The following is a 24,884-nucleotide window of genomic DNA, read 5'->3' as shown; positions in this document are numbered from 1 at the left end:
CCTCAGGCAACTTAGCAGAAGGTGAAGGGAAAGCAAGGACCTACTTCACATGGTGGCAGGAGAGAGAAGTATGTGCAGGAGGAACTTGCCAAACACTTATACAACTATCAGACCTCCTGAGAACTCAATCACTATCACTAGAACAGTATGGGGGAAACTGCCCCTGTGATCCAGTCACCTCCCACAAGTTTCCTCCCTCAACACCTGGGGATTATGGGGATTACAATTCAAGATGAGATTTGTGTGGGGACACAAAGCCTAACCATATCACACCTGTTGAATAGTATATAATCAGAAATTCCAGTAAGCCAGCAAGGTTTATGAGCATCTAAAATGGGTGTCTGCCAAGGAAAATAAATGAGTTTAAATATCTAGTCCTGCAATGTTGTAAATTCTGAGAATTTGGTATTTCATTTTGTCAGTCTCCTAAATATTAATAAAGAGATATTTACTGCTTCTAGCTTTTGTTTTTAAGACAGGCCTTCGCACTCTTGCTCAGGCTAGGGAGCAGTGGCACAATCAGGGATCACTGCAGCCTCAACCTTCTGTGCTCAGGCAATCCTCTCATCTCAGCCTCCCCAGTAGATGGGTCCACAGGTGTGTGCCACCATGCCTGGTTAATTTAAAAAAAAATTTTTTTTTTGGAAAGATGAGATCTCCCCATGTTGCCCAGGGTAGTCTTGAACTACTAGCCTCAAGCAGTCCTCCCACCTCAGCCTCCCAAAGTGTTTACATTACAGGTGTGAGCCACAGTGCCCAGTCTGATTCTGCTTTTAGTAGTGGTAATTTATTAAAATAAAGTTTAATAGAAGTCTAGCTTTACATATTTTTTGGAAACTGTAGATGAGTTTTATTTATGTTTATTACGTTGATTCCATAAATTTTATTATATTAGGATAGCTTCTTAGAATCAGTAAGCTTTTTGTATCAGTGTATTCTCACATTGCTATAAAGAAATACCTGAGACTGGGTAATTTATAAAGAAAAGAGGTTTAATTGGCTCACAGTTCTGCAGGATGTACATGAAGCATTAGCAGCTTTTGCTTCTGGGGAAGCCTTAGGAAGCTTCCAATCATGGCAGAAGGCAAAAGGGGAGCAGGCATCTTACACATCAGGAGCAGGAGCATGAGAGCAAGGGGGAGGCTCTACACACTTTTAAACGACCGTTCTAAAAGGATACAAGCCTCTACATAGTTCTTCAGAATAACTTTGTGTTAGAATTACTGTTAAGGATATTCATTTCATTTTTGCATGTCAGTCTCTACAGTTAACCTAACCCAGCAAGGAGAACCATACATTTAAACATTCACTGCTTTACAACTTGATTTTTTGAAATTGCCTATTATACTCAGCTTTACAGGATTCCGGTATGTTCTAATTAAGACCTTTTAAGCTTTCTATGAGGTAGACATATTTTCTTCTTATAATTTTAATTTTATTTGGATGATCATAAGTATGTATATTTTATTACTGTCACATTTGCTTAAAATGTTAATGACATTAGCATAGCATTTAGTATGTCACCTAAAGTATTTACAGTTTTACGCTTAAAATCTTTCACATTCGTTTCTGATAAATACATTTTTAAACATTCTGCTTAATATCTGTGTTGCTGATTGTGTAATTTTGCAGACAAGTTAACTTTTATGAAGAGTTCAGAGTACCTGTGAAAACTGGCAGAATGTTACATTCTTTTTCTAATACTGAACACTAATTATAAATTCTGTTATTATAGTAGGTATCTAAGACTTAATTGGAAAATAAGAGATAAAATACTTAGGAAAATGCTTTTTTCAGAACTGTAAAATTTAGTCCTAATATAGATGGGATTTTATTTTATTTCATAATTTTGAGACATATTTTCCTTTTTAGGCCTTATAAAGCCATTATACAAGTTTTCCCTATGATTGAGAGTTTAATGACTTGTATTCAGAATCATGTAATGGGGCAGTAACAGTTGCCTGAGAACTGTGGAGATTTGACTTAGAATGAATTAGAAAGCTAATTTTCCCATCTTGATGCTATTTTTAATTCCTTCTCTGTTCTGCATTGGATGTTGGAATTTGATAAAATAATTTGCACTGTGCTCTGTCAGAGTATCGACCAAGTCTCATTCTTCATTGTTCTCCTAGCCTAGCTGCAGTGGCTAGAACTGAGTAGGACCTCAAATAAATAAATGTTTATTGATTTGGATTACTTTCAACTACATTCCTTTTAGTTCCTTTAGAGCTTCAGTAAGTGAAGATACTGTTGCTTATAAAGATTTAAACAAACACAGAAGGTAATCCTGTTGGAAGAAAATTTTTTCTCAATATTGAGTTGACCAAACCACAGACCTGAAGTGTACTTTGTAAACATTGAGATTTAATTCACTTGGTTTTTCCATTTTTTAAAAAACTGTGTTTCCGTAAAAAGGTGGACCATACTTTTGCTTTATTTGCTTTAGTAATTGTCTCAAATATGTCTTGAACTACTGCTAATAAAATTTATGTAATCTATAAATAACTAAGTAGTAACATATGTGCAACTTAACCACATAAGGTCTATTACATAGTAAAAATTTATGTCTAATTGGGAAAGAGTTTATTTTATTACTGTATTAACAGTAAATGCTAATTAGTATCGATAATTATTATATATATTGAAATTATATAAACAAATTATTTCAAATGATAAAATTGAATTTTTAGTTTCCTAATGTTTTTTTTTTTTTTTTTTTTTTTTTTTTTTTTGAGACGGAGTCTCGCTCTGTCGCCCAGGCTGGAGTGCAGTGGCGCAATCTCGGCTCACTGCAAGCTCCGCCTCCCGGGTTCACGCCATTCTCCTGCCTCAGCCTCTCCGAGTAGCTGGGACTACAGGCGCCCGCCACCACGCCCGGCTAATTTTTTTTGTGTATTTTTAGTAGAGACGGGGTTTCACCGTGGTCTCGATCTCCCGACCTCGTGATCCGCCCGCCTCGGCCTCCCAAAGTGCTGGGATTACAAGCGTGAGCCACCGCGCCCGGCCTTCCTAATGTTATATGTAAGAATTTTTAATGTGAGTGACATTGAACTGTTTAGTCTGTAGGAAGAAAATACTGCTGACTTTTCTTAAACCACCTTGTAATTTTATTTAGATACTGTGATTTTTAAAAACTCACCTTAAAACATGTAATTGAATTTGCCAGCTTTAAAAAATGAATTGTTAGAGCATTATATGCTGTGGGGTGGAGGAAAGAAATGGTTTTCATGAAGGTTAAATCATATTCAGATTTATAAAACATTGTTTCTTAAATTTGCTTCTTAGACAATTGTAAAAAAATTTTAGGAGAAAATGCTAAACCCAATTATGGTTGTCAAGTCACTATTCAGTCTGAACAAGAAAAGCAGCTAATGAAACAATATCGCCGTGAAGAAAAAAGAATTGCCAGACGAGAAAAAAAGGCTGGAGAAGATTTAGAAGTTTCAGAAGGACTTGTGTGCTTTGATCCTAAGGAATTGCGGATACAAAGGTAATAAAATCCAGGAGCTGAAAAATGCTTGTGTTGTAATTGCTGCTTTTACATATCATTATCATTTTTTAGTTTAGTCTTAGCAGTATAGATGATTTTTACTTCAAGTCACGTTTTCTTCGTAGAAGTTTGTTTTATGAATACCTAATTTTCTGGGATAAGAAAGCAATAGTCTGCTTAATTAGAATATTCTTGGTCACATCCAAGTAGATAAGAGATTTAGATTATAGAGGTAAGCTATTTTTAGGTGCTGTGTACACACCACTAGGTTAAGATTTTTATAGCTTACATACATTTATTTGGGATACATTTTATTTCTGTGCTTAATGTACCTTTTAAAAAATGTTGTTATTTGGAAGTAGAAAGGAGAAAAATGAAATATAAGCATTATGGTACTTGATTCTTTAAACATTGAAACACATTTCAAAAAAGAAATGTATACCTTGTTAAGTAAACATATTTGAATTGTGAAAAAACAAAATTAGAAAGAGCATTAAATCAAACTTACCAGGTGGTGTTATCTATAAATAATATCTAGAAATGTACTGAATCCTATTTTGTCACTCAGAAAATTTCAGGATTCCTAAAATCTTCCTTTGTGTAGTTTAATTTCTTCCTTTTTATGGTGGAAGTAATATATGTTTTAGTAATATATGTTTTAGTGTATGCGTTACCTTTCAAGATAAACATTTCAAATTAGTCCTATTTTTATGTTTATAGAGAACAGGCGCTTCTGAATGCTAGAAGTGTTCCAATTCTGAGCAGGCAGAGAGACGCAGACATTGAAAAAATGCATTATCCCCATGTGTATGATTCCCAGGCTGAAGCCATGAAAACATCAGCATTTATTGCTGGTGCAAAGGTATGTCATTGTTATATAACTACTGTTCAATAATATGTCTTTTCTAAAGAAATGATGTGTAGATTTTCCCTGTTCCTTCGTGAGTCTAACACTAGTTGACTATGCTAAATTTTATTTTAAAGTATTGGGGAAAATGACATAATGTGCTTTACATATGTAAAGCTCCTGACATATAGTAGATATTCAGAACATATATGTTTCCCTCCCTTTCATTATTTTTGCAATTTGTATTTTTGAGTTTTATCAGTTGCATCGCTGCTTGGCTAAACTTTATACTGTATGTTATACATTTTCCTAATTATATGAATACATTTGTATTCAGGTGTACCGTCTAATTAGTGTATACTTTAAGATTTGTCAACATACTGTGCCCTGTGTGTTATATAAAATACCTGATATGTTAATGCTTTGTGTGAGTGGTTTTTTGCATTTGTTTTTGTTTTATTTAGGTTTGTTTTCTTTTAAATTAGCTAAGTTTATTTACTAGTGCTTTGTTATAAAACCAGTGGTGTTTTCTCTCTCTCTCTCTTTCTAAAGAATATTTCCCAGAGCAAGTGTTTTATTTTTTATTATTATTGGATTTTTATTGTTGATGTTTATAGATGATTTTGCCAGAAGGAATCCAAAGAGAGAATAACAAGCTTTATGAAGAAGTAAGGATTCCCTACAGCGAACCAATGCCACTCAGCTTTGAGGAAAAGCCAGTTTATATCCAAGACTTAGATGAGGTGAGATGAGCCTTTTATAGAGTTGATAGTTTTGAGTCTTGGTATGTGGTATGAAAGAATTTATACTGGAAAAATTGTTTTAAAACATTATTAGTTGGCAAATACAGTATAGACATATATAGTTGGTTACTAGATAATTACAGTAGGAGAGTTTAAAAAATATATACATTATATTTCTTCATACATTAAACAAATGTGCGTATTTTTGTGCATATATTTATATGTTCCATGTTTTTTTTTCAGCTAAGATTTTGGTTTAACTTATGTAAACTGATTTAAATAAAATGTTAAAGGATTTATTTATTGTATTGATTATATCAAATGATCAACCTATAATAAAATAGAATACATTGAGGGGGTGGCAAACTCTAAAGTAGCTTTAAGAATTTATTTTTTCTAAATTTTTAAATTTTGAATGATGTTTGACCTGTGGAAAATTGGCATGAATATTACTATCTTTATATCCTTTGCTTGGATTCACCATTTGTTAAAATTTTGTCACATTTGCTCTATTTCAAAATATAATATTCCTTAGCTTAGGTTAAAGTATTCATATTATTGAAAGTTAATCTTTTCCGTATCAAAATTAAGTTGCTGTGGTTTTTCATATATGTTCTATAGAATCATTCAGAAATAACAAATAATACAGGCAAGCAAAAACAGCAGCATAAAGCATCATAAAGAATACTCACAGCCAACCAAAATGAACTTCCTTCTATATGTATGTGTCCATATGTATTTTCTTTTACAAAGTGGAATTACATCATACATACTGTTTTGTGTGTGTATGTATAGTTACATGTGTCTTTCTATGTCAGTAAACATATTTCTGCAGCATCAATTTATCACTACATACTATTCCATTTTATGCCTTTATTCTAAAATAACTTACAGTTTTAAGTTGTCTTTTACAATAAGTTTTTAGAGTAAAATAAAATTCTAGTTATATCTTGTATATCAGAAGTACTCATAGAACATTTTTATAATCCAAGTGCCTCGCTACTATTTAAGTCCTAATCTCTTCGAAGAGGTCCAAGTATCAATATTTTGGGAATGATTTTTTGAAGCTCTATGGGTGATTCCAAAATACAGCCAGGACTGACAGCCAATAAAACTAAACAATTATAATGCAATTGTTATAAACCTTATCAATCATTATAAGCAATATAATCATTAAGATTTATTAAGTTTTATGTATGAAATATTTAATTTTAATTTTTTTTTTTTTTTTTTTTTGAGAAGGAGTTTCACTCTTGTTGCCCAGGTTGGAATGCAATGGTGCGATCTCAGCTCACTGCAACCTCTGCCTCCTGGGTTCAAGGGTTCAAGCAATTTTCCTGCCTCAGCCTCCTGAGTAGCTGGGATTACAGGCATGCGCCACCGCGCCCAGCTAATTTTTGTATTTTTGGTAAAGACAGGGTTTTGCCATGTTGGCCAGGCTGGTCTTGAACTCCTGAGCTGAAGTCATCTGCCCGCCTCGGCCTCCCAAAGTGCTGAGATTACAGGCGTGAGCCACCGCACTCGGTCTAAATCTTTAAATTTTTAAAAAAGCATCATTGACATTTATTTAAATTAATAATGAGTGAAACAGGCTTTTTAACTTTTCTGTCATACTTATTTCTAAATAAGTATTTTGTTCATTTTTATTTGGATTATTGGAGTAAAAGAGTTTTTCTGAGTAGGTTAATTTCCTCTGCCACCTTAATATGCATATCTTATGTAATCTAATATATTCATAGACTCTGTGGATTAGGATGTGGAGATTTTTGGGGGGCATCATTCTGCCTACCACACGTGATGTAGATGACCACAGTTTTTTTTTTTTTTTTTTTTAACTATTCACCTACTGAAGGACATTTATTTTATTGATAAGTTTTGGTGAAACTATATTCGTCTGCCATAACAAAAGACCACAGACCAGGTGGCTTAAAGAGCAGAAACTGCTTTTCTCAGAGCTCTGGAGGCTGAAATTCACAGGTCAGGTGGTGCTAGCAGATTCTGTTTCTGGTGAGGATTTCTTCCTGGCTTGCAGATAGGTACCTGCTGCCTTCTTCCTGTGTTTGCACATAGCCTCTTCTCTGTGTGTGTTTGAAGAGAGACCGCTGGTGTTTCTTCCTCTTTTTTCAGGTTCACCAGCCCTATCAGGTTAGGACTCCACCCTCATGACTTCATTTAACCATAATTACCTCCCTAAAAGTCCTGTCTTTAAAACAGTCACATTGAGGGGTGAGGGTTTCAGCATACAAATGTTGAAGGGCATAGTTCTTTCCATAACACAGATAAAGCTGTTGTAAACCTGGTATGCAGGTTTTTGTGTGAATATAAGTTTTCATTCTGTTTAATAAATGTCCAGGAATGTATTTGCTGAGTCATATTGCAACTGCACGCTTAGGTTTTTAAGACACTACCAAACTGTTTTCTAGAGTGACTGTACCACTTAACATAGCCATGAGCAATTCGATATAATCTAGTTTCTCCACATACTAACCAGCATTTGGTGTTGTAACTGTTTTTTATTTTTATTTTAGCCACTTATATTTATATTTTTATATATTATTTTTATTTTAGCCATCTGATTGTAGTGATTTCTCATTGTGGTTTTAATTTGTACTTTTCTAGTGGCTAATAATAATTGGGGAGTAATACATTTAAGTGAGATTTGTCATTATAAATCAATAAACCATTTGCTATCATATCACTGTAGATATTGATCATGCCAGACGTCATAAGCTTGAGTAATAATACAGACCTTGGGAGAAAAAATAGACATTAACAGAATGTCAGATAGTTTAGTAGATGTTTCTTTTGTCTTGGATCTTTTTTGTACCAGGCAGGATCTTTTATGTGTCAGAGAAAGTGCTGTTGATGATGAAGGTCTGTCGTCTTTCACTGAGATCATAATTGCATGCTATTCCTAACTGTCCTAAGATGCTTATATGTCCTTTTACTGACCGTCACATTGGATAAGTTTAATAACTTCTGTAATTTGATTAAAAACTTAAGGAGAATTTAAAAATTCTAGTACATGCAAAAATACCATTAATGTCATTAAATGGGTTTTGTACTTTCTTGGAAAGGGAACAATGTAAAAAATATAGATGCATCTCTTGATTAGTCAGGAGTCACTCAGTTGGAACTTTTAGAAATCTAAGTCAAAGCAAGCAAGGGTGACAATTTATGGCTTTTATACCTGGATTGTCCAGAAGTAAAGCTGCCTATGTGCCCAGCTTGGACATATAGGCTCAAATGATGTCATCAGATTTTTTTCTCCTCTTTATCTCTTTTTCTTTCTTTGTCTCCATTTCCTTTTTTTATTTTTCCTCCCCTCTTTTCCTCCTTTCTCTTACCCACCCCCTTTTGTGTTTCTCTTATTATTTTTCATCCCCTGATTCCCAGATAGCCTTTCTCCATATAACCAGGGAAAAATGTATGGCAGCAGAAGCAGCAAACATAACTGTTTCCCCATACTATAATCCCAGAAGCAATATATATATATTTTTCCAACCAGTTCTGCCAGGAAAACAAAAAAACCTCCTAGGATGAACTCTGATTTTCCTAACTTAGGTCACCAGTTCATTTTGGAACCAATACCTTTCCCTGGGATGTGATGTGAATGGCGTTCTTACTGACACATGGCTGCTCACTTGTGTATCCTTATTATCAGCTCCCCATGAGCCACTAGGAGTCAAAGGGGAGTTTCCCAAAGGAAAGGAGGTGCTATTATTACCCTTAAAAGTAGGATGAGAAAGATGCTAAGAAGACAGACTATGTCTTTGATATTTTTGGTGAGAAACTCAGGTTTACTTCTTTGTTGGTGTTAAATATGTTGACTTCTGTCTATTTCCACAGTTGGGACTTAGATTTTTTAAGAGTCAGTAGGGTGTTATTCAGCAAAAATGGACTACTGGCCCAAAGATAACACTTGATTTAGAAAAGTAATATAAAAGATGCATGTAATATTTCATTTTAAAATTTACTAAAATTGAGTCCTATAAAATCTGATTGTAAAGAATTTAAGATTTAAGTTTTCTATGAGCCTAGCTTCTTGAATCCTGTGCTTATTAGGCTAAGTTCTGGGAAAATGAATAGGATATTATCTCTGATCTTAAGTTACTCAATGTAGTGTATCTGTTCCATTTTCATGGAAATAAGTGGTACAGTTGGGTTATGTTGTACAAAGTTCTATGGCAGCAGAAAAGGCAGACTGAAGAGATCAAGGAAGAAGTTTTCGTGAAGGATATGAAGGCATACACTTTTGCCAGATAGACAAAGCAGGTGGAGGTGTATGCCAAATGAAGGATGTTGCATGAAATTGCTGTTACCTTTGGACATCAAGCACTTCAGTCTTATTAGCATGTAGGCCATATGTGGAGAGCGCCAGGAAATGAGTCTGGAAAAAGACAATTGCCTGCACATGAAGGGCTTTGAAAAGCATACTAAGAGGTTTAGACTCAATATTGTGGGAAATATTACTTCTTAAAAATAGGAGAGTAAATGATCAGGTGTTTTCACTTAAAGGAATTACTCTGGCTGCAACACGAAGTTGAAGGTTGAAAGTAGAGCTGCTGCAATAATTCAAGGAAGAAAAGCTATGAGCCTAAATTAAGAAAGGGGCAGCCTATATATACAGGGGACAACTGAGAGAAATTTAGCTGCTAGTGTATGTAAGACGTGATGACTGATTAAATAGGAGGGGATGAGACAGAGAGAATAATTTAGAATGAGATATAGGCTTTTTGTTTTGAGCAGTGTTGGTGAGTGATAGTACCATTTACTAAGGTGAGGAATAGGAAATAGGAAAAACTTTTGTGCATGTTGAGCATACAATGTTGGTTAGGAGCAAGACCCCTGAATCTAGGCTGAGTTTCAGTCTTCACTACTCCACATTCTATCTGCCAGACTTTAGGCAAGTTACTTAACCTTTCTGCAACCCATGATTCAAATTGCCAGGTGAGGCTAGCTAGGCTTGTATCAAGGAAATTTAGTATTTGCCACATTAAATTAGAAATTTAATTTTTGCTCCATTTAATTTGTGCCACATTTGTGTTTCCTTCCTCTTGAATTTTTTTTTTTTTTTTTTTTTTTTGAGTCAGAGTCTCACTCTGTCGCCCAGGCTGGAGTGCAGTGGCGCGATCTCAGCTCACTGCAAGCTCCACTTCCCGGGTTCACGCCATTCTCCTGGCTCAGCCTCCTGAGTAGCTGGGACTACAGGCGCCCACCACCACGCCCGGCTAATTTTTTGTATTTTTAATAGAGATGGGGTTTCACCGTGGTCTCGATCTCCTGACCTCGTGATCCGCCCGCCTCGGCCTCCCAAAGTGCTGGGATTACAGGCGTGAGCCACCGCGCCCAGCCTCCTTCCTCTTGAAATTTATGAACTCATCTTTGCTATGATGTCTGTAAATTTTAAAAAATGGTAAATTCAATTTTCAGTTTCAAACTTCATAATTTGTTAATATTTCTTGATACGACCTCTTAAAAGGCTGTGATTTCAAGGCCATGGTTCTGATGAAATTGGTGGCATGTGTGACAGTATAATAAACAGCCTTGCGAGATGCTTTAGAAAAAGGCTTTTTAATCTGGGGTATGAGCAGGTTTTAGTGACATTTCATTGTCTTCAAAGTGATCTCACGAAAAGGATCCATATTCTGAAGTACTTTTCTGGATGCTTCTTTAACTTTCTCGCCTTCATGATTTGATTGAATCAAACTATGTTGAACAAAGTAAAGCCAAAGGAAAGTCACACTTCTTCATACCTTCTCTATTTGGCTTTTTCCAAATTGTCGGTCTTAAGATAACCACAAATGTCAGTAATTATAATGACTGCTTTCTTTAGTTCTATCAGTTAATTAGAAACTAGTTCAAGATGTTTTGCTATGGTGACTATGTTGCTAGGCCTTTCAGATCTTGTATGATAGCATCCACTACTACTCCGCATGGGTTTGGAATGAAAGAGTAGCTGAATAGCATAAATGAACATAAAAATAACTTATTTCATAAAGGTAATTTCCAAAGTGACAATTAAGAAATGGAAAGAAAAAAACCCTTTCATATTTTATTTTCTTACCTGATTTGTGGACTGCCACCCTGCTCCAAGCCAAATTATTAATTTTCTCATGCAACTCAAGTTAAAGTTTCTGTTTTAGCCTGTTTCCTGAGGTCAGTTGTTAGTGCAATTTTAAAAACAGTTTTTCTCATTTTTTTCATTCTAAATTGGATGAACTTGTTTAGGACATGCTGAACAAAACGACATTGGAGGAAACTATTAAATTCTTAGAAAGAACCTTAAATAAAGTATTATAGGGTACTTTAATGGAAATGTAAATTTTCTCTTCTTTCCAGATATATAAATAATTGGACTATATAAGGAGTTTTTCAAAAATAATTTATAGCACTAGCAATAATTAATTGACCACGATGATTTTACTAGTTCTAGAGCAATGAATATCAAAGCTAGGGAATAGATATTTTAACCAAAAAAAAATTCATACATGTAAAGATAGACATAATTTTACCACCTCTTTTCAATAAATTATTCAGATGTATTGTATGGCAAAATATTTGCTTTATGAAATATACCCAAATATTGGCACTGTTTGTATGATTTATGACAGGAAGTATTACTGGTTTCTAGGTATATTAAACTGATTAAGCCACAGTACAATACCAGGAAAACTGATAAGTACAGTACTATATTATGATGATTACTTGTTGAGATTTAGTTTTTCTATCACTTTGAATACTTCAGACTGCAGAAAACCTAACTCATAAAAACATATACTATTATGTTATAAATAACAAAAAGACATAGGAAGCCAAATAGTCCAGGTTCGTCCATTTGTTTGCTCAATGATGTTATTCAGAACCCAGCTTGTTGATGTCTTTCTACTCTGCTACCCTCATTTTTTTGGCTTTTCCTCAAATTAACTCTCATCATGGCTGTTATTCCAGGGTCACTGTGCAAAAAAAGTCCAGTAAGAAATGAGGACTGCATTTTCCTATGTCTATTTCAAGAGTGAGGAAATATTTTCCAGGATTCAAGGGAAACAAGTTTGCCATGTTCGGCTTAGTGAAACACATGATTTTGTCAAAGAGGCCAGATTTTCTGAATAAAAAAGTGTTTTCATTAGAAAAAACAAAATGAAACAGTGATTGTGTGTGGACAACTAACGCTGTCTGTGATAGGATGTGTCAGAACAAGGTTACTGGGATCATTGCAGAGTATGGCTGTTAATGAAGACTTCTTGGAGAACATGACACTTGAGTTGCTTCTTGACTGCTTAGTCTGTGGGCATTGATCTTCATCGGAAACAGTGATAATGAACTAAACAATTGTTTCCTTAATACAGCTGTTTTGGGTATACAGAGAAAAGAATAGTTCTTGACTTCATGTTGCAACTTTTGTGTGGACCTGGCATAAAATGTTGGGGATTATGTCTTATCTGTGGCATCTTTTATACAGAATCTTCAAAATTAAGTTTTGTTATAAAAACTTGGTCACTGTCAAGAAGGCCACGATTTTATGTGTTAGCGTATTATTTAGTGTGCAACTATGGAAACCGTAAGGAAAAACTTTTAAAATTCTCAGTTTATTCTTGAAAATAATTGGGGATTTTTGATACATTCAGTGTGGTACATGCTTTTAACAATTATTGTTTTCTGTTTGGGCTATCAATAGATGCTTAATATGTTTAAAAATGATATATTGGATAATCTTCCTTATAAAATTATAAATGAGATTTTTATCAATTTTTGACTCAGCAATTATTTAAATTATTAAAAAATAATGTTTACTTGTTATGAAAATGCTTTATCATTCAAAACTATGAAATGCCCAAGTCTTATTTGAGGGGAAATAGTGTCTATGTTTTCTCTTCTAAATAAGAATTCATTTTGTCTGTATGCCCAAAACCTTTTCAGGATTGCAGTACCGTATAGTCTACTGGGAACACTTGCAAACAGATAACTATGAAAAGGGCACCAGCTGCTTCAAAAATGCCTGCTAAACTTCAGAAAAAATTATACTAACATCTGCCTCTAACTAGGAGTAAAGTAATCAAACAAAATAATTTTCTTTACAACCTACACTTTATTGATTTTATAGCAGGAAATTAGAATGGAGAAGATTAAAAACTTAAAGACATTGAACTGTCCCAGAATGATAACTTTTCAACTTGAATGAATTCAGAAATCTGAAAATCTAATGAATTTAAGTTATATTGTGGAAATTTCAAATTGCTTTAGAACTGGATTTAGTCCATGTCTTTCAATATATCCGTGTGTTGTGGTTTCACAGACCTACAACAATACACAGAAATATTTGATACTTACAGGTTGCTATTTATAGATTTTCTTGTTATTTGGTTTGAAAGTACATGTGTATTGGTTATTGGTCATCAGTAATAGTTTCTTGAGCTCATGATTGATGCAAAGCATTGTTCTAGGAGTTGCAGTGGATACACAGAGGTTTAGAACTATGATCCTGGCTTTAAGAAGCTTGCTATCCAGTTAGGTAGGACTGATAGGAGTTCCCCCCTTCACCATTTGCACATTTGGTGACACGAATCAAGTTCAATTGTGCCTCTGAGTTTCAGTTTCCTTTCCAGACTATTTATTTTGATGATTACATGAGTTAGCACACAGAAAATATATAGCGGTTTTTGTGCTACACTTTAGGAAATCAGTAAATTGTCAGCTCAAGAAATGCTTATATAAACTGTTCCTTCAATTAATTTCTCACATTGATAGCTGACTTTTGTTGTTTTATCTGGGAACCCTTCACATAAACATCACATAAACCCTGGCACACCACATCAACCCTGACAGCAAGAGGTTTAGAGAGGACATGTTTAAATTTGATCCAGTGGTGCAAATATCAAAGTAGTTAAGTAAACATAGGTTGCTTCATTTTGCATTCTCAATAAGGTCTCACGTTCTTGCTAAATTTCAGAGTTATATGAAAATAAGCATATAATTTTGGTAAATTTTAAATGTACCAGGGAATCAGTATATAAAGGGATCTCAATGAATTATTGAGCAATCGGTACAATATCATGTTTTGTTACACAGCTTTCATGATATCTTCCCCTAAATGTTTTGCTTGTCCCTTCAAATCTTTACGTATTACACAAGAACTTCAAGCAAAATATTTTTCTTATAGGGACCTCTTTCTTCTAAACTTATATGTTTTTAACAGAAATTTTTCTGAGTAAAATGTACTTTGTTCTTTCCAGAGTAGATTGTATTAAATTATTAAACATAGATGAATCAGAAAACTTAATCACTGTGTTGTGGATGGGTAGGATGTTTGATAATAATTCTCAGTTTTGCTTATACTTAATAGTCATCTGGGGGCTGTTAAGAAATGTACAAATTACTATTTCCTACCCCCGGCAAATGAATGAAAATCTCAAGTGTTGACCAGCAGCCCCTGACCTGAGCATGAGGAACCTGTTTTTAAAAGCGCTGGCCTCCTCAGTACCTCCTTTGAGCTCGTCTCCAGTTGTCTGTGACTAAGTCCTTCCCCTACTCTTTTGAATTATGGGTTCAGTGTATTTGGAAAGCTTATACTCTGAGCTTCAGATCTCATGTAGAGAAACATAAAAGTCAATGGGATTTATAGGTTACTTCCCTAAATTTAAAGATAAGATGATCAATCATATATATAAATGGCCTCCCCACCAAATTCTTTCCTCTGCCCTCTCTCCTGTCCTCCCTCCCTTCCTTCCTCCTTTCCTTTCCTCCCCTCATTTTGTTGTATTGCTTTATTTTTTGTTTTGTTTTTGTTGTCTTTTTTGAAAGCCAGGTGTATTAAAGTTATCATTTGACTACCATAAAATACACCCTTTTGGGGGTACAGTGTACTAGATTTTGTAAATATCAACACGAACAAAAACATGTAAATATCAACACGATCAAAAACAACATTTTCATCATGTCAAAAACTTTACTACTGCCTCTTTTACAAACTCTTTCCCACCACTCCCAGTTCCTGCAGACCACTGGTCTGTTTATTTTCCCTATAGTTTTGACTTTTCCAACATGTCATATAAGTATACAATTCCTTGTGTAATGCTTATGTATACATCATATAAGTTACTTGTATAATATCATGTAAGTGTCATGAATATTTTGAATCTGGTTTCTGTCACTTAATGTGATATATTAGACATTCATCCATATTGCTGTATGTTTCAGTACTTGTTTTTTTTTTTCATGGCTGAAACATACTACATTTTGTGTCTGTACTTCAATTTGTTCATTCTCCATTTGAAGTACTTTTAGCTTGTTTGCAAATTTTGCTGATTATGACTTAAACTGTTCATGTACAGGCATTTACTTGAGCATATATTTTTGGTTTCCTAGGGTACATAGGAATGGAATTGATACATTATATAGTAAATATATACTTATATTTGTAAGAAACTGGCAAACTGTTTTCCAAAGTGAATGGAGCATTTTGTATTTCCACCAGCAATGTATGAGTATTCTACTTACCCTATATTTTTGTCAGCACATAATATTGTCGGTTTAAAAATTTTTAAACATTTTACTTAGTTGTGTAGTAGTATCTCATTATGGTTTTGGTTTGCATTTCCTTAATGGCTAATAATGTTGAGCAGCTTTTTGTGTCCTTACTTGTCATTCTTCTTTGGCGAGATTTCTGCTTAAATAATTTGTCAAGTTTTTAATTGGGTGATTTGTTTTCCTGTTAATGAGTTTTGAGACTTCTTTGTGTAGTCTGAATACAGTCCGTTTTCAGATATGTGTTTGTAATATTTTCTCCTATTTTGCGACTTGTTTTTTCACAAAATGTCTTCAGTGGAGCAAATGTATTAGTGCCCTTGAAGTTCATTCTATAAACAACAAAAAAACTCGATTATGCTTTTTGGTCATATGTAAGCAATTTTTGCCTTGTGAGAGGTTATTAAGATTTTCTTCGTAATTTTCTTCTGTAAGTTTTAAAGTTGGAGCTCTTACATTTAGGTATATAATCCATTTTTAATTGGTTTTTATATATGGTGAAAGGTAAGGGTCAAGGTTTTTGTTTGTTTTTGCATATAGCTGTCCAGTTATGTAGGCATCATTTATCGAAAAGATTTCTCTCTACATTGATTTGTTTTTGCACGTTTCTTAAACATTTGTTAAAAATCAGTTGACCATATACATACAGGTGAGCTTATTTTTGATTCCCTGCATGTCTATTCTTTGCTATGCTGTCTGGATTACTGAAGCTTTATACTAAGTCTTGAAAACAGGTGTTAGTATTTGGTTATTCTATTTGTTCTATTTCCATATGAATTGTGTTGTTTTCTACAAAATTTTCTGCTGAGATTTTAACTGGGATTCCATTGAATCTATCGATTATTTGATGAGGATTTAAATTTTTTTTTTTTTTTTTTTTTGAGACGGAGTCTCGCTCTGTGGCCCAGGCTGGAGTGCAGTGGCGCAATCTCGGCTCACTGCAAGCTCCGCCTCCCGGGTTCATGCCATTCTCCTGCCTCAGCCTCTCCGAGTAGCTGGGACTACAGGCGCCCACCACCATGCCCGGCTAATTTTTTGTATTTTTTTTAGTAGAGACGGGGTTTCACCGTGGTCTCGATCTCCTGACCTCGTGATCCATCCACCTCGGCCTCCCAAACTGCTGGGATTACAAGCGTGAGCCACCACGCCCGGCCGACGATTTAAATCTTAATATCAAACCTTCCAAACCATGAAGATTATATACTTCTTCATTTATATAAGTATTCTTTGATTTTTTTCATGATTAATTTATAATTTTTAGCATATGTTTTACAACTGTTTTGTTAAATTTATACCTATGTATTTCATGTTTATGTTTTCTTGTATTATTTTAAAACTGTTTCAAATTCAGCCTCTAATTGTTCATTAAGTATAGAGAAATACAAGAGTGTGTCAGTTTCTTGTCAGAAGGCAAATCCTACAAGATGGAGTCATATGTAACATAAAATAATCATGGGAGTGACAGCCTCTGCCATATTCTTCTATTGGTTAGAAACAAGTCACAGGTCCCACTACGCTTGAGGGGAAAGGATTAAACTAGGGCATGAACACCAGGAGGCAGGCATCTGGGATTATTTGGGCTTACCTTAGGGTCTGTCCGCCACTTAAAATCTTACTTTGCACATTTTCATTTTCAAACCATCTAAAACTGATACTTACTGATAATATGAAGTAAGATAAAGGTTTAAATTCATTTTTTAAAGATAGATAATCAGTTACTCTAGCACCGTTTTGACCCATTTTTAAGACTCAATTTCATCCCTGTTAGGAATCAGGTGTGTGTAAGTAGGCCTCTGGTATATCATTTGAAGTGTGGTTTCAAAGTGTTGTAGCCTAAAATTATTTAATTGGTATTACAGACAGTCTTGGCTGAGATTGTAGGATCTAACTTCTGATAAACAGCTGGACTTCTAATCATGGCAATAAAACTGAAGCTAAAGAGTCTCTGTTAAATTGTTGAATCCAACGATGAAAATGTCATTTTTAGATTCTTGGCTGGTATTTATGGTAATAATTGGTTTCAGGTCTGACTTGAACCTTTAAATTACTTTTACTAGTTTGCTCGAAATCTTTGCAAAGGATAAAATATTTGGGCACTTATATGGTCAAGCCCACAAAATATTACAGATGTTGAATCAAGGGTAATTATTTAATTTAAATTTGTTATAGTTCATATGACTTTAAACTTTCCAAACTGATTAAATAATGCAAGAATGTCATTTTAAATGTACATCTCCTTAAACAAGAGAATTCCATTATTAGAATCCTCAATGGGAATTTTTGGAAGACAATATTGCCATATGCATTATATCTAACACTTAATTTAATATAATAATATACCATGAGCATGTGTATGAATGTAACTATTGGCATAGCACCCTAAAGAAGGTGTTTCAGAATGACATCTGACATGCTGAGTTATTGTTAAGAGTGTGCTAGTGAAAACCCAGATGTACAATCTGGATGGTTTGTCAGTAGAGCTTGTTACGATGGTGCAGCCCAAGTTTTGTTTCTCTTTTAAAATCCCTCATTGAGAACTTTGTATTTTTTCTTCAGTTTTCCTAAACATTTAGCTTTTGCTCAAATTATACCTCTCCTGGGAATTAGGAGGGCCTCTTACCCTCCCAAGAAGAAGGTATGCCTCTCTGACTCCCATTATATCTGAAATTCTTGTTAAACATGGTATTGCTGTTATTTGTTTTTTCTCTCCTGTGTTTTGTCTTCAAGGCCAGTAATAACTTACTATTTATCATTTTACCATCAGGCTGTGAGGTATATTTAGAAGGTCCATTTGTATTTAGCTGAAATTTGTTTTTCTTATGCTTCTTAGACTTTTCTGTATGAGAAGTTTTAGGAATTGACACAGGCATATTGAGTATTGTCAATATTTTATACAGTGTAAATGAGCTGGGCATGGTGGCTTACACCTGTAATCCTGGCACTTTGGGAGGCCAAGGCAGGAGGATCACTTGGGCCTAGGAGTTCAAGACCAGCCTGGGCAACATAGTGAGACCCTATTTCTAAACATATTTTTTAAAATTAAAAAAATTAGCCAGACATGGTGCTGCGTGCCTGTAGTCCTAGGTACTCAGGAGGCTTATGTGGGAGGATCACTTGAGTCCAGGAGTTTGAGATTGCAGTGAGCCAATGGTCATGCTACTGCATTCCAGCCTGGGCAGCAGAACGAGACACTGTCTTTAAATTAATAAATGATTAAATGAGTGAATGGATGGTGTAAATGCATTCAGTTAAGTAACATAAAAATATATGAATAATGCATTGCAATTTCTAATTAATTTAGGTGGGATTTCTTACTGCTTTCTTCATATGTAATACAAATTGGCTCAGTTTCATTGTAGAAAATAAGTAACTTGATTTTCACAAAATCTAACAATCTCATTTCTTTCAAAGATTTAGTATTAGGTTACTCTTTTGAGGTGCTTTGTTACTAAGACTTAATTTCCTCTACCCAGATCATCTGATTCAAAATCTATTTTTACCATAAAGCATTAAAACACGTGACTCTTCAGTAAAGAGAAAATAACAGTGTCCATGTACTATCTTTCATATCTCTTAATAAAATTTAGTAATTTTTCAGTATACTTACAAGAGGGGGTACAAATTAGAAATTTGGTGTTTGTAAAGATGTAGGACTCTATTACAGAATGAAAAAGAGGCTTAGTCAGTTATTTTGTATTACTACAAAAGCGTTAGGTATTTCTATTTATAAAGAAATATTGTTGTTTTAATACATTAAGTCAATACAGAATAGGCCTTTCTCTTTTTGTTTATTTTATCTAAACAGAAAAGATTTCTGTAGGGCTGATGATAACATTTATCTATTACCAAAAAATAATATCAAAAATATAACATCTACATTTATAATATAAAATAGAAAGTGAAAATGTCTTTATAGCCCCAACTTTAGCAGTATTCTTTGATATATATCTTTCCAGAATGTTTTTGTATTAATATATTTAATTAGCTACTATTTTGTGGCATACTTTTTTTTTCTTTTAGACACATTTTTCTATAAGCAAATATACCTTCATTCTTCTTATCTACCGTGATTCATGGAGAATGTGTCATGAATTACCTACTCCAGTACCCTATTTATAGATATTCAGCTTGTGTCTGTTTTTTTTTTTTTCTTATTGTAAATGATGTTAAAGCAAGCATCTTTGTGCTTATTTATATATCTGACATTCTTGTTCAGTTATTTCACTTGGATACTTTTTTGTCTGGGAGTTAGGTTAAATGATGTATGCACATTTGTAATATGAATTGGATATAAGCAATATATTTGAAGGTATAAACATTACGAAGACCAATAGATTTTTTAAAAATCTTCAACACTCAGATTAATAAAATTGTATCTTATTCTATTTTGCATTTATTTATTAGTAAAGTCAGTATTTTCATTGACTGTATTTTCATATTTAGTTTTATAAATTATGTTACTTGGTTAAAAATCAGTTTTAGGAATCAAAAAACCTTAAAAATAAAAGTGTAAAGTAATGAAATTAATAAGTTTTACAAGCCTTTAACTTGGACTTTTAATTTAGACTTTGGTGTCAGATGCCTGAGTTTCAATCTTTGCTCTGCAATTTACTAGCCGTTTATCCTGGTTAAGTTCTTTAAACTCACCATGCCCTACTTCCCCCCTCTTTAAAAGAAAGATGATGAAAAGACCTACCTCATTAATTTTCTTTTGATGCTAAGTGAAATAATGCACTTAAAACATTTAAAACAAAACCTCATATGTAGTACGTGCTCAGTAAAAATGGTTGCTAAATAGATTAGTGAACAATTTACTTGCCAAATTAAATAAGGAATATATTATCTTATATATTTACCTTTAATTCAAGAGCATTAGAAATCACATTGTAGTTTTTGTGTTTAGTCTACTGACTTGTCACAAATTATGTCGTTTGGGATTGGTGTATTTAGTGAAGTAGTATGTAAGATCTTCCCTGGTTCCTTTAAACGTTACAATGTGGAGGTATGTGGAAACAAAGTTATAGTTGGAGCTCATGAAATGGGTTTCTGGTAGTCTAGATTCATCTGCTGCAATGTGAGCTCTTGAGGACAGACCATGTCCTCAAAGCTTGACACTTGGTAGGCAGCGTTTAGTACATGATGAAGGAGTAGGAGGATACATTTTAGATAGCAGCAAGATGTGATTTAGGCTTGCATTTAATAACAGATCTGGTCCTCTGGTGAAGCCACTGAGGTTTAGATGAGACCACAGGTCTGATGTCACAAATATTGGAGGTAGAAAGAACACTTGCTGTTTTCTTCTGTGCCCAAACTTTTAATTGGCAAGTCCTTTGAGGAACTAGCCATGTTAAGACCAAAAAAGAGAATGCTGGGAAGAGCACTGAGTAGGGGACATATGGTGTAGAATAATTTGAAGGGGCATGAGAAGAGTAATTTAACTTATTATTTTGTTTCTAAAGGGTGGAATTCAAGGAATAATGAGAAGAACTTAATATGAAATATATAATACATGAGAGCTCATTTAGGCTTTTCCACTAAATCAGACATGTTTTTAGTTTTTCCATTTCTTAAAAGATGTCAGTCATATTTCTTTTTTTTTTTGGCATAGGTATTATCATATGGTTTCAAAAACTAGCAACCTTTACATACTGAAAAGCCTTTTATTTATGTCTTTTATCTTCCCAGGTCCCTGCCTTCTTTCATTAATAAGCAGTGTATTTAATTTTATGTATTCTTTCAGAATTTCTGCAAGTGAATATAAATTATTATTTCCTGCCCTCCTCAAATTTGGACAATAAAATAGCATATTATAATACTGTTCTGCAACTTGCTTTTTTTTGGCCATAAAAAGATCTTTTCATCTCAGAAAACAGACAACTTTCTTATTCTGTTTTATGAAGGCATAGAATTTCATTGTGTGGATATGCCATAATTTATTCCAGTGGTACACTATTGAGGACATTTGGATTGTTTCTAATTTTTGGTATTACAGATAATTTGTGATAAATAATCTTATGCATACACAATTTTGCACATGTGTAAGTATATTTTTGGATACATTTTTAAAAAGTGAAATTGCTAGATAGGCTGAAGTTTATAGGCATTGATTTGTGAGCGAAATATTTTTGTGTTCCCAAAATGAAGTAGGATCATATTTTGAAAGAATGCATTTGTGTTCACTAGAAAGTATTTATTTGTGGCATTGGGTTTCAAATTTTTTTATTGCGCTCATCTAAAAAATATTTTACATTGTAATCAATATACTCAAACACAATTAAAACAAAATTTTCATGAAACTGTTTTATCCTTATCACATGTGATGCATTAGTATTTCCTTTTTCTTTTCTGTTCTTTAAAAGCACTGATAACAATCCACTAAATTAATTTCATAACTCACTAGTAAGGCATAACCTTCTTTGTGAAATACACTGATCTAGAGTTTAGTTGACCAACTCTGTTATATATAGTAGAGGAGGATCCCTAGTTGGACTATACAGTCTCCCAAGAATTCCCTATAATTCTTTTGCAGGTCAAACAAACAAATAAGCATGGGTTTTAGTAATTTTTATAAAGTCTCTTAGAAATAATATTTTGTTACCTTTGGACCTAGAAGGATGATATTCTAAAATAATAGCATATGTTGGTATAATATATATAGAGAGATATAAATATAGAAAAATATAGATATGTAAATTGGGATTGGGTATAAACCAGTCAATCAGTTTCTTAGGGATCAGTAGAAAAAATAGAATGTTACATATTTCCTATGTAATACATAATTTGTATGCATTTTTAATGTGGGAAATTCCATGATATGCTAAATGTCTGGTTATGTTTAGAGTTTTTAGTGCTTAGTGTCAGGAAGATTAAAAAATATTTTGAAAGTATGTTTTGAAACTACCTTTTTTGGTTTTAAGAACAAATGTCCCAGCTGGGCATGGTGGCTCACGCCAGTAATCCCAGCACTTTGGGAGGCCGAGGCGGGCGGATCATGAGGTCAGGAGATTGAGACCTTCCTGGCTAACATGGTGAAACCCCGTCTCTACTAAAAAAAAAAAAAAAAAAAAGCCAGGCGTGGTGGCACGTACCTGTAGTCCCAGCTACTCAGGAGGCTGAGGCGGCAGAATCGCTTGAACCTGGGATGTGGAGGTTGCAGTGAGCCGATATCGCACCACTGCATTCCAGCCTGGGCAACAGAGCAAGACTCTGTCTCAAAAACAAAACCAAAAAACAAGTGTACCAGGAGCAGTTGCAATCCAAGCTAACTTGGTGTTTTATTGGCAACTGCAGTGAATAAGTATAGAAAAAAATTATTTGACTAATATTTATAATATATGATAAAAAACACTTGTGGAACTTAATAAATAATATGAGTAGAACAATTTATTCTTAACATGGAGCATCTTAACTCTTAGTTGATTTATAAACATTCATCAACAATGCAGTTCATAGCTGATAATTATGATTTAATCAAAATGACTCAGCTGAAGCAAGCACAGAAGAAAAAACAACATCACTGAGTATTTGCTTTACACCATTTACTATCCTAGGAATTAGAGAGACGAAGTTGAAAATCATAATTTCTGCCTCATAGTAGTCTTATATTTTAAAGGAAAATGCTTATATTTATTGTTTAGCACTTTAGGGAATACAAGTGATTTCATTAGATCACGTGAGGTATTTGTCAAGTATTTGTCAGCCTTTAATAAAGGTGAGTAATGAGGCTTAGGTTGGGACACTAATGTAATATGTGGTTGACATTTCAACCTCACTGTTTTAGACCTTGGGTTGGAATATAGAAATAAGTATGAGTGATTGAGTCAATTTTGGAAAAGAACATTAATTCCATTGTTTAACGCATTCAACAAATGGTTACTTGTTTTCTTGTTTTTATGCTTACCAAGGATAACTATAGAGAATAAGACATCAAGAAAAAGACTAATGTCCTTTCTCTTTCCTAAAGACTCCTCAATATGTAGTTTTTTGTTTTCTTTTTAAGTCAAGACCTTGCCTTGTCACCCAGGCCAGAGTGTGGTGGCATGATTATGGCTCACTGCAGCCTCAAACTCCTGGCCTCAAGCAATCCTTCCATTTCAGCCTCCCAAGTTGTGAGATTGCTGGCATGAGTCACTGTACCTGGCAATATATTTTATCTGAATTTCATGAACTTCATATTATGGCAGGGTCTTTTCAACCACATTAAGGATTTTTGAATGTTGCCCTAAGAGATCTTCCCTGAATGTAATCTGCTGTGTTAGGACAGTATATTTATCAATTTATGAGCATTATATAAGTTAGCTGGGCACTCTCCAGAGCTGCACTGTTTGATATAGTAGCCATTAACCACATCTGGGTGTTTAGCAATTGAAATATGGCTAGTCTAGATTGCAATGTGCTTTAAGTGTAACATATACTAATTTTACGATTTCATATTAAGATGATATTTTAGATATATTGAGTTAAATTAAATACATTACAAAATTAATTTCACATGTTTTTGTGTGTTTTTAATGTTTCTGCTAGAAAATGTAAGTATATGTTATATGGCTTTTAATATACTTCCATTGGACAGTGATGAATTAGACTGGGAATATTTAAAATGTTTTTAAATATTTTTCAGTTGTTTATTTTCAACTTGTAGGATTAATTTGTTTGTTTCTTACTATGCAGTCCCTACCTTTAAGATTTCTCTATGATTAGGGTAGCTGATATTTTGTCTTCTATTGTTCTTAGTAGAGTATGAAAGATTATGGTCTAAGCCTTGATTTCTAAGTTGTTTATTTACAACCCAAATGCATTTTTCTATGGAAACAAACTGGTCAGATAAAGATACTTTCCCTAGTATGTTAACATAGTTTACCTGAAATTAACATATCCATAAACCTACCTGTCCCAAGGTCTCTAAGGCCTAAATTGAAGTCCTGAACGTTGTACACTTGTTTATCTGAATCTATTACTGAGAGACCCCCTGAAACTTAAAAAGGATGAGAATTATAGGGCAAAAGGTGGCTCACTCATGTAAAATATGAATCAGTTTCTGCTATCTGAAAGCTTTTTCACCAGTAAATTAGGTTTATCCTCAGAGAGATGAAAAGGGGACTCCATGGTAACAATAGAGGAGTGGAGCCAGCCAAGTATTTTCTTCTAGTTTTTTAATGTGGTCTTTTAAAATATGGTTGTAAACATAGTATAAATATAATTTTGGAGCCAGGCATGCTGGCACATGATGGCAATCCCAGCAACTTGGGAGGCTAAGGCAGGAGGATCACATGAGCCTAGG

At 33.9% G+C, this 24,884-nt stretch overlaps 1 protein-coding gene across 2 annotated transcripts in view; it reads left to right on the top strand.

The window, feature by feature from the left end:
• ASCC3 (activating signal cointegrator 1 complex subunit 3) overlaps window positions 1–24,884 on the top strand; it is a 390,213-nt gene that overhangs the window by 88,534 nt on the left and 276,795 nt on the right. For both annotated transcript variants that reach the window (XM_032155721.2, XM_032155702.2), the window contains exons 6-8: window positions 3,286–3,490; window positions 4,211–4,352; window positions 4,955–5,080. In XM_032155721.2, coding sequence (XP_032011612.1) covers window positions 3,286–3,490; window positions 4,211–4,352; window positions 4,955–5,080 — 473 coding nt within the window. The remainder of the gene's footprint in view (window positions 1–3,285; window positions 3,491–4,210; window positions 4,353–4,954; window positions 5,081–24,884) is intronic.

The sequence above is a fragment of the Hylobates moloch genome, unplaced genomic scaffold (genome assembly GCF_009828535.3).
Source record: "Hylobates moloch isolate HMO894 unplaced genomic scaffold, HMol_V3 SCAFFOLD_2, whole genome shotgun sequence".
NCBI lineage: Eukaryota > Metazoa > Chordata > Mammalia > Primates > Hylobatidae > Hylobates > Hylobates moloch.
The sequence above is the reverse complement of the archived record's forward strand: the minus strand, read 5'-3'. Positions and strand labels throughout refer to the sequence as shown.